Source organism: Photinus pyralis, unplaced genomic scaffold, assembly GCF_008802855.1.
Source record: "Photinus pyralis isolate 1611_PpyrPB1 unplaced genomic scaffold, Ppyr1.3 Ppyr1.4_LG5, whole genome shotgun sequence".
In the NCBI taxonomy this organism is placed as follows: domain Eukaryota; kingdom Metazoa; phylum Arthropoda; class Insecta; order Coleoptera; family Lampyridae; genus Photinus; species Photinus pyralis.
This window is the reverse complement of record NW_022170596.1, coordinates 16,531,815-16,542,643: the sequence shown is the minus strand read 5'-3', so window position 1 is coordinate 16,542,643 and position 10,829 is coordinate 16,531,815. Positions and strand designations below refer to the sequence as shown.

The following is a 10,829-nucleotide window of genomic DNA, read 5'->3' as shown; positions in this document are numbered from 1 at the left end:
TTACTTGAAAACGGTTGTAGTCATGGCAACCTATTTTTATCAGTGCATAGAGAATGAATAGGGCTTTCTTTTAGTGCACTTAAAAAAAAGTTAAGTTGTGTACGACCGCCCCTATGGATATCCAAATTTATGAAACTTCAAAGACTAAAAACTCAGTTTTTTTTAAATGGAATGGCCATGTTCTTACTATTCTATGAGATAGAGAATCGAAATGGGCATATTTTGACAATACATGTTCCTATAGCTATCTTTAACAGTTTCTGACTTATTCCCATTTTATTGAATTGACACTATTTTTTTCGGATTTTCTTTTTAGTAGTCGACCATGATTCTATAACAATTGACTTTTAAACAAATCTAGTGACACTAATCCATCACCCACTGATATAGGTTAACATAAGTTTTTTAAAAAATCGAAAAATGACTCGCAGTGGTTTCACCTATTTTGGAATTTAATTGTTATTTATGGTGAAATGGGCAGATTCGCGGCGCGTGCTTTCGGTACATTCATTCGAAACCTGGAACGAAATTGTATGAATTTTGGAAATTTTGTACCCCCAAATGCACTACAAACCGTTAAAGCACAAGCGATACAAAGCTCTACAAGAGAATATTTAAGAAAATGAATTGAATTGCAAATGCAAGATTAACAAAATAAATTCAATGCAGAATATAAAAAAATTCGTTGAAACATTTTTGGTATGGAATTGTTGCTAGAACAGATACCGCATTACTTCTCTTAATTTCCAGACTTATACGTTGTTTAAGAAATTCAGTTGAACGACTGTTTAGATTTTTCAAAAATTTTCCGTCCTATATCCTTAATAAATGAGTTATTTATTAATGAATTATTTAGACTAGAACTAGATTCAATGGTATTAAAGAATCCATTCCTTGATTTGTTTAAAATTCGATTGTTATAAAATCATGGCCAACTACTAAAAAGAAAATGCGAAAAAAAATGGCATCAATTCCGAGATCAATTCAATGAAATGAGAATAAATCAGAAACTGTTAAAGATAGCTATACGAACATGTAATATCAAAATATGCCAATTTCGATTCTCTATCTCATGCAATATTAAGAACATGGTCATTCCATTTAAAAAACTGAGTTTATAGACTTTGAAATTTCTTAAATTTGGATTTCCATAGGTGCGGTTGTACGCAACTTAACTTTTTTTTAAGTACACTAAAAGAAAGCCCTATTCATTCTCTATGCACTGATAAAAATGGGTTGCCATGACTATAACCTTTTTCTAGTAATCAATTATCAAGGTACCATCTGCATCCGCCATTTTTTCCTTAAAGTCAAAATAACTTAAAAACCATAAATGGCAGATATCGACATATGGGTATCAAAAGAACTGAAATTTCACGTAGAATCCAAAAATGCAATAAAAAATAGGGGTTGCAATTTAAAATAACGGAATTACTATCTACTTCCGGTGTTTCCGGAAGTGCGGACATTTTGAAAATATTTTACATAGATTCGGCCTTCAGAGTAACTCGTAAGTACAAATTTTCAAAAACCTACGTATTTTACTTTCCCAGAAACGTTTAACTAAAGCTCCCAAAAAAACACCCTGTATATGAAAATATTTGAAAAAGATTTTTTCCATGAAATTTGAGATGGGAGTTCTGGATAGTTTCGAATTGATCTACAGGAGGCAACTATTTAGTATAACATGTATCTGAATTAAACTATAATGAATATTTTAAGCTCTTATTTCAGATAAGTATTGATATACAAATTTTGTTTCAATAATTATACTTTCCTTAATTTCTCCGATTTCCATTGAAATCTCTATGGTGTGTGAACCAGTTCTACACCCTGTATGGGAATATGAGTATATGAGAACTATTTTAATTACTTATCAAGAACTATGAACACTGTATTAAGTGTTGTAAAACTCTACAAGGAAAATAAACATCTCAATATACAGTGTGTACCAAACAGAATATTGTGTAAGTAAACAACGTCATGTAGACGTTATTCCAGTCTAAGCACCGAAAATATTGACTTGACATCCTGTATACAAAAATATTTCAATTTATTAAGTAAATCTGGTGGATTATTTACAGATAAGTATTTCAGTGTTTATTTTTCTTTTTAGAAATTTGTTACAGTTGTTTTCGCTTTTGTATTCAATTTAGATAACACTTTAGAATTAAGGTTACATCTGGTCGTTTGCGATAAGAATTTTTATTATCAGGCTAAATTTAAATAACGCGCGTGTTCTGTTTCTGATAAGGAGATGCAGATGTTTCGTAGAATTGTGCGTTGGAGAAAGGAAGGTTGGCGCGTTCCGTTGTGATTGGCGATTGAAGGAGTTTCGTTAAATCAAAATCGTGTACACCTGTGTACACTAAATTGCGAGCAGCCAGCCATAATTGTTTTGTTGAAGACGGAAATCGCAGAGATTCGCTTAATTGGAATACCATTTTGCTTAATCGTGATATTAAACTTGGATTAAATTAAATCCTTTTCAACTTTCTTCTCTTTTGTAAATTACTTAATTGCAGCCAAACCAATTTGTAAAGTTTTTGCTTTTGTTTGGGTTTATTTTCTAAATTTCGTGCAATATAAATACCTAATTGGTTCAAATTAGTTGGCTAAATAAGTGAGGATTAATCTACCAGTTTTCACCACTTTGGTTATTAAAGTGATAGTCCTCTATTACTCATGCAAACCTATCTAAAATGAAATACCACAAAAGGAAAATCATGTGCGATTTATGACAGGTTCAATATACGCTGTCTCCGAGATAAGAATGGCCACTATGGGCATTCTAGAAAGAGAAAGAAATACAAATTTGGTTAAATGGGAGAAAAGTTGCGTAATCCAAGGGTTAAGGGTCACAAATCCCTGGAAAATTTGTTAGTTTTTGAAATACAGTAGATTCGCGTTTATGTGAACATTCGCATACATGAACATTCAGTAATGTGAACAACAAATACGGTACAGTTGGTGCTTTAATTCTACGAAAATTGACCGTCAGCGGACATGTTTTTGGTGGCAAACAGAGCTAAAATCTGCTTCACCTTGCGATCATTTTTTCTCCCTCGTTTATCTTTCCTTCTCCAAGGTTCCAATGTAAGATAAACGCACTGTAGATATGAATGAGGGATTTATGAATTCATGAATGCATGGATACCACCTGCAGACCTGCGCGATTATGCCCTTCTTCTAACAATATGCGTACCAAATTTGATTGCAATCGGTTCAGCTGTTTAGCCGGAAATGCTGGTACAGACAAACAGACCAACGAACATCACTGAGATTTTGTGTGATTCAAATTCTTGGTGCTTTAAAACATGTATTACTGTCAAAAAAGAGGGGAGGGGGTAATTTTTACCAAAATGCAATACCTCCCTTACTAATGTGTGGATGGATAAAAATGTGTGCTAACAGAAAACCAATTGAAAAACTACAACCTCTCCATCTCCAATGAAAAAAATGGGTATCTAATTGGATCATGTGAAGAGTACCTTGAGTGGTACCCAAATTTGACACATCATGACCTATAGCGAGAACGAGAAAAAAAAAAAGATATTTATACAACTCACTATCACCTCACCCCCTCTATTGTTGCCAGATACCCTAAAATACGTACTTCATAATCCCTTTTCCACTTTTGAATTTCCTCCTCGTAAACATTTCCCGACTCGTACTTCTGCTTTTCCGCCTTGAGCATTTGCAAATCCCTCTCCAAATCGGCAACGCGCGACCTCGAAGTCTTCAAACGCCCCTGCAGCTCCTCGCACTCGCTAACCTTCTGTTTCGCTAAAAATTGCGCCTGCGAGAGCGCACTCGACAGTTCGGTCTTTTCGGCTATAAGTATTCCGACGGTCTGAGCGTGGCACTGTAGTTGCTCTTGTAAAGGCCCGACCTCACGATTCAACCTGTGTTCGTAGTCGGTCTTGATCTGTTGACATTCGCATTGCAACTGCTCCACCTGACTTTGAGATTCGCGAAGTTGATTACGTGCCGTATGCGAGACCAAACATTCTTGATCCAATAATCTGGCCAGTTCAACGTTCCTCCTTTCCAGATCAGAGTCGTCGTGCGTATCTGGTTCAACCTTGATCAGTTCGTTAATTTCAGAGGACAACTGCCTCAGACTTTCTATATTTGAGTTTACAAGTGATTTTTCCGCCGGAACAATCTCCTCAACTCCATTTGTTGCATCAGTCATGTAGTCGGATAACTTTCTCGCATCTTCAAAAGACACAAATGGATGGTCCACAGGCTTTTCCGTATATACTCCATACGGCTTACTTTCTGTAAGTTCGGGATATTCCAAAGAACCAGGATCACTATGCTTTTCATTAAAAATGGCATTTATATGAGAATCTTGAACGTTACTTATAGGTGGATGGTTTGTATTTGTTTGAAACGATAACGAATCAAAAAAGTCTTTTTGCTCGGTGACCACATTTTGTCTCTCTGGATTAAAGTAATTTTGAAAAGGAGACCTTTGGTTGGTGTCTCCAATATTAGTAGATACAGTTTCTAAAGGCACGATATCAAAACCACCGTTAATGGAACTATGCGTTGAATTACTTAAGGCATCGTTTGTATGTAAATTTTCTTCACCTGTTTCTGGTTTTTTACTTTTTTGTTGATACTCCTTGAGCTGCAAAAATAAATAAGTTGAAGGATGATGATGTGGCCAATTGTTGAACAAGGAATTTATTTAGATTATTGTGAGGATGATCCACTATTTAGCTAATTATTGCTTTTTTAAATTCTTCAAATTATTTGGTGTATTAAACAAATAATCGGCAATATTTACCTTTTTCTTAGCAGCTGCTAACTTTTGTGATTTTGTAGCGTCCGCCATTTTTTTGTTTTTAGATTGCGGACATCAATTTCTTTCAATTCCACCAGAGTCCGCAACTTGCGCAGCACACTATTCCACCACAACCCCACATCATAGATTGAAATATCTTTTTTTGCTCCACATCTACAAAGACCATTATTCCTGATAGTATAAAAATAAAAACTATGAATTGTAATCTTTTTAGACACGGATGGAGACGGTTATATAACGAATACAAAATGTACAGTGTGATTCAACTGAAATCGGCACTATTACAAACTGAATTTATACTAAAAATACTGTTGAGATGTTTATTAGAATTTTAGTGGTTGCGTGGTTTACTTGTTTTGTCAATACACACTTTAGCGGGCGACGGTAAATAAAATGCAACTTGCATTTTATGGAATATATTTATTACAATATGTACAAAATGGTAGCCCAAGGGCACGCTACGAGCTTTTTTTTGGTGAGGCGCAAAGTGAGCTGGTTCTGTAGGCGGAGAGCTGGTTTCTTGAAGCGCCGTTGAAGCCGAAATTGACTTTGCAGAGTTTAGAGTTCTGGTTTTAAACATTTGCTGCCGCCTCAGGTCATATTACTCCAATTCTAAATGGCTGTTTTTTGAGAAAATATAAGTTATACGCCAAATGAAAACGTTGATAATAGATCTTAAAAAAATTTTTAAAAATCGCGAACATTTGGTAACTCCGTAAAAAACAATTCTGAGTCCGTTTTTCATGAACTTTCTACAGATTTGACTAGCTTACGGTTCGATGAATGAAGTTGATTTTTTTACAGACTAATGATAGGTACTGCCAATGACTAGGACCGCCCGTCGAATTCTGGACTAAACTGTTTCTTCAACTGACTGCCTATGGCTACCGATTGTGCCTCTGAGAACGTTCAAAAACCGCCGACCGTGGGCAAAACAAGACTTCAATCTTCTGTCCGTGCGTCCATTCCGCTGACATCACATCTAGAGTTGCTGCCGACTGGCGCTATTTTAGCCCGCTGGAGGCCGACCGGGCAGCACTTAGGCACACCAGAGGCCCATTTGTAATTTGTCATTTGTAAATTTATTTTTCTTTTAATTAAATTTTAATTTTGATTCTGCTGATCGTTTAATTTTAATGCCATTTGTGCGCGGACTTCCTACCGAAGTTCGTATGTTAATAAGAATAAACCACAAAAAAAAAGAGGATAAAACAATTCTCATTTTTTGTTACAAGCCCCAGAACAAAAAACTTTCCAAGCTGAGCACATGTAATTGTTTCAATAAAGATAACCTCTCAAAGCCAAACTAGTGGGGTTTAATTGTAAAAGGTTCAGTTCTATACAAAATTGAGCGTTTTTAAAAAGTACCCTTTCGCTATCAGAAAATAGGTTTGTTTGTTTGCAATGCGCCAATCTTTCCAACGACATCACTATTGTTCAACTAAAAACACCCTAGATTAAAACAGGACTTAAAAAACCAACCGAGAAGTTCTACAATTTTGGTAAAGGGCATCTCTTGCCGCTGGCTTAAATTTAATGATAGAAGAGCATTAAAATTTACATAAATAAACAAAGATTGTCATAAATTTTATTAAGTTTCACCTTTCCCTACATATATCTTTTCTTACAATAATTTCATAATAATATTGAAATAGGAATTATTGAAATACTATTAACTCTTTATGAAAATCAAGGGATAGGTGAATAACGTAAAATAAATCTATCAGCTTATTTTGCATGCTCAACATATTTCATCTTATTAACAATTTCTAAATACAATAAATATATATTTCCGTTACGAAAATAAAATTAAATTAATGAAAACACATTTACAAAATATAGAGTTATGTACATATAAGGACTACCTACACAAGAAAACAGTGACATATCACGATAAATTGAGACGATATATTTTCTAACTTAACATCACATATTTGAACATCAAGCGTATATAGCGTGAGAACGAAATTTGAACGAATTACTAATCTAAATATGTGCCCTTTTAGAATACCGGAGACAAATTTAAAGAGAGATTTTGTATGGTTTTATTCCGAATGGCAGTTCGATTTGTACGAGCCGATTTAATGATTTGTTGCAACATCATTTTACAATCGTGACAGACGACTAGTTGAGATCCTTTAAATTTATCCACCATACCGGCGGCCTTACCTACGGCGTTCGCCTTGGTTTTAAACCTTTTTAGCGCACTGCCCTCACTTAATCTTGACGCGATGCTCCCATCGGAACAATTTGGGCTAAGACCATGATCATCTTCTGTATCCGGATCAGGTGTCACTCTACTACTGCTACTTTCACTACGATGGTCTTCCTCCGGCGTGGCCAATATGCTAGGACTAAGTAGAGCAACGGGTACTCCAGCGAATTGCTCCATGGGTATGTTCATTTTTGAATAGCAACGAAAACAAACAGTCCTTTTGCAAATAATGCAACGTTGGCCCCAAGGACCGAAAATTCCAAAACGTGTTTTCAAACATAAAAAACATACTTTACGATTTTCTACATCACCACGAACCCTCCCTTCGACTGGCAGAGCTTCCAATTCGGCTTTGGTCAGAACAGATCTGATATGAACAATTTCCTCAAGCGTAAGAGAGAGCCTGTCCTCCAAAGACATACCCTCGGGCCAACATTTCCCACTTGCGATTAAATGATCCTGCAATGACGTCGACATTTCCGGCGGTATAGAATCTGCTTCGGAGCTGTTACAGGATTGACGGGAACCTGGCCTCGATTGCGGGACAGACTGGCTTCCCCACATGTGTTCGACCACACCCAACGAGTGACGACGGCTCTGATAACGAGATTCAAAATCTTGGGTTGCTAAATCGTATGCGTCCAATGTCGATTCGCTTAACGGGTTGCATTCCTCATACACCCACAAATTTGGAGGCTCCGTATCCGAATTGTTGCTCACCATTGGTTCGTCCTCGTCATCATCTTCATCTTGCAATTGCGAAAAATCGATTTTTATTAACTTACGCGTAGGCCCTTTCTTAACCGGACGCAACTGACGCCCCTTTCTAATGGAGTTCATGAGTTGTTCGCGGGGTGTGAGCGTGTACACCCGAGGAGGTAGTTTGCGATGAGAAGCCTTCTTTAATGGCGGGCGCGATCTTATAAATTCAAGTATTATCGCGTGCGCATCTTTGGTCACCTTATACGGAATATCACCGTTCACCATAATTTTCTTTAAATTATAGCGACACGCGCGAATGTCTTTCATCATAATTTCATAGGGCGTGAGTTCGTATTCGATCGGAGCCCTACTGTACTGCACCTTCCTGAGTTTTACTCCCAACCGTAATTCGGCAACGACCTGTTGAGGAAACAAATGATTGTGCATTCTAATGACATCTGTCATTCTTATTAAAAATGGGACGCGGAGCATGAAATAAAATGAAATTGAAAATAGAATACAATATTGTTTCCATAGCAGCGACGGGACATAAGTTTGCTATTTTTGACGTCTAAACTAAATTCAGAATTTTCTTAAGCTTTATACCTAATGATTATTATGGCTTCTGCTGTAAAATAAAGTTTTGTCAGGTACGTAATATTGGAAAAAATCGTGTTTGTTTTTTAATAGACCCGCAGTGCTTAATGGGTTCTAAAGTACTAATTATTCGACGTACGAGTAGGTACAGCACTCACGGAGAAAGAACATTTGAAGGTCGAATGCGCACTCGTCCTTTTTTATAAATTTTAAGCGCGGTAATAAGGAATATCCAGTGGCGTAGTAGGTACATAAAAATTTTGTTTGCTTCGTGGAAATATTTAGGCATGTAACATTATGAGTTGTAAGTACACGATCATTGCCGATCGCGCGACGTCACCTGCGCGGCCCGAAACGTTCTTTCTCCGTGAGTCCTGTACATATAGCCTCATACATAACTTTTAAAACTGCAAAATTTTGCAAAATGGCAAAAAATATTTCAAAGAGAAGTTGTATCATAAAAACTCGAGTAAAAACTGTTTCTAATTAATTAAATGTTTGTTAGCTACTTACGTTCGAAAATAAATGTGATGCGCACTATTATAAACCTCCCTATATCACTGAGAGAAATGTAGTATATTATATTGTACATAAACTACAAGATGTACAAGCTACAGGCTACTACTTTCTTATTTGTATGGGCGCCATATTGGATTTTTACGGAATTAGGTAGAGAATGAATGTAAAACATTTGATTTTGAAGTTTACCAAGAAATTGTCATTTTAAACAATCCTGCCATCTTCTTTTCGTCATGAAAACCTACATCTCTACAAAAAAATATTCTAATGTATAAAGTGCAATATTGCACATAATATTTAATATAAGTGATACATCACAATTTAGACAATTTTACGCTCTTTTCAAAAACTGCAAAATATATAGGGTGGTCTGTATGAAAAAATTTAGCGGCCTAGCGGCCAAACGATTAGAAATAGCTGAATTCTGTTGGCGCCTCTTTAAAATTGAACTCCATACACCTAGGTCCACTTTACTCTATCTCTTAAAATAAAGGGTGTTTCTATAAGAAAGTGTCCACTTTGGCCCACCCTGTATCCTGGTCAGTAAACATGTACTATACCTGCATCCAAAACCGTGCCCAATCTGCGAACTGCAACTGTTCCAAACCAGACGAATTCACACTGTCCGTAGCGACCTTTTCGAGGAATGACGAAAGTTCGAGGCCTTCGGAGACGAGTGCGCGTACCACAGCTTTATAGTGAGCTTCAACTTGGGGTTTAGTAAGTATCGGCAGATGTTTCTCGCACATTCTCATTATGTGCCTTATATTTCTCTTGGGACTCTCCGCAAGATCTTCACCTTCTTCCGTGTCATTTTCGATTCCCTCATCATCAGTTTCGTGATGTACCTCAGGTACTCTTCCATCCGTTATCATATCCGTAATGAGCTGCTCCAAGTCGTGGCTGATGGCCCTTTCTTCGCCGTCGGTACTATCATGATCCAACGCTTGATAAATAACTAGTCCCAAACCTTTAATAAAATGCTGCTCGTCGTTGAGTTTCTTTCGTGGAGCGCCCGCGCTAGCGTTGCTGCCGCCAAACAGCGTATTCGGGTGAACATTTCCATCGGTTTGTAAGAAGAGGTGATGAAGGGTTGTTAAGGAAAGATAATTTTCGTGATTATTGGTTCCTAGCAAACCTTCGTAGAATTTACAGCTCTGATAGCAGAGCGCCCACGCATGTTCTTCTCGAATTGGCGAATGGAAGGACTCTAAAATATCTTTTAAACACACACTACCGTCAGAATGTAGTTTACATCGTACTCCTGACGACATTTTTACATAAATTACTGAAAAACATGACGATTAAGCGAACACTCACACATTATTGTTATTAACGTTTTGGCCGTTTTTGCTTTAATAACCTCCGAAAGTAGAAAATCAATATTAGCGTAGCATCCTTGAAACTGACAGCGCCCCACCACAAACGTCAAAGTGAGAGACAAAGAAATATAAATAATTAACGACAGAGTGAGACGCACTGATCTGTGGCAGTTAATGCAACTGCAAATACGCATGAACAAACATTAAAATCGTCAATAACATCAAATTTAAATTAAAATCGTTAATTTACAATTTCTGCTGTTTATTTTTCCGCCTGATATCTCGTTATGTAAATATGTGCTTTTGGGGTGACGTTGGTGATGCACATTAAACCTCACTTAATGCACTGTATGTGTACCAGGGGGTTGTCTACGTAGGTGTAGGCCGGAAACCATTTCATTGCCTACAGCGAGTAAGCAATTAGCATATTTTAAATTTCTTTACAAATTACAACAATTCACCTTTTACAGAGAATAATATAAAGAAATAAACATTTCTCTTGCTTGCCAAGGAATTCCCAACTAGTGGCGGTATACGCGGTTATTGCATAATAAAAGTTATTAGACAGTACAAAAATAGAAATATAATTAAAAAATCATGGATTATGCAAAGTATCAAATATCTATGCTATACAATAGATATGTAACCCAGACGGAGG

General features: G+C 36.6%; 2 protein-coding genes across 2 annotated transcripts; both read right to left on the bottom strand.

The window, feature by feature from the left end:
• Nucleotides 1-3,816: 3,816 nt before the first annotated feature.
• LOC116171727 (golgin subfamily A member 2-like) lies at nt 3,817-5,014 on the bottom strand (the record flags this gene model as incomplete). Its single annotated transcript, XM_031488708.1, is given in 2 exon segments — nt 3,817-4,639; nt 4,799-5,014. Coding segments are annotated over 2 exon segments (871 nt in total), but the record flags the coding sequence as incomplete, so codon positions are not given.
• A 1,376-nt stretch (nt 5,015-6,390) lies between these two features.
• Nucleotides 6,391-10,330, bottom strand: LOC116171818 (protein spire-like). Its single transcript, XM_031488822.1, has 2 exons — nt 9,410-10,330; nt 6,391-8,153 (listed from the first exon to the last, which is right to left on the bottom strand). Exons 1-2 carry the CDS (start codon nt 10,121-10,123, stop codon nt 6,819-6,821), a joined length of 2,049 nt encoding a protein of 682 aa, XP_031344682.1. The 5' UTR covers nt 10,124-10,330; the 3' UTR covers nt 6,391-6,818.
• Nucleotides 10,331-10,829: the final 499 nt, after the last annotated feature.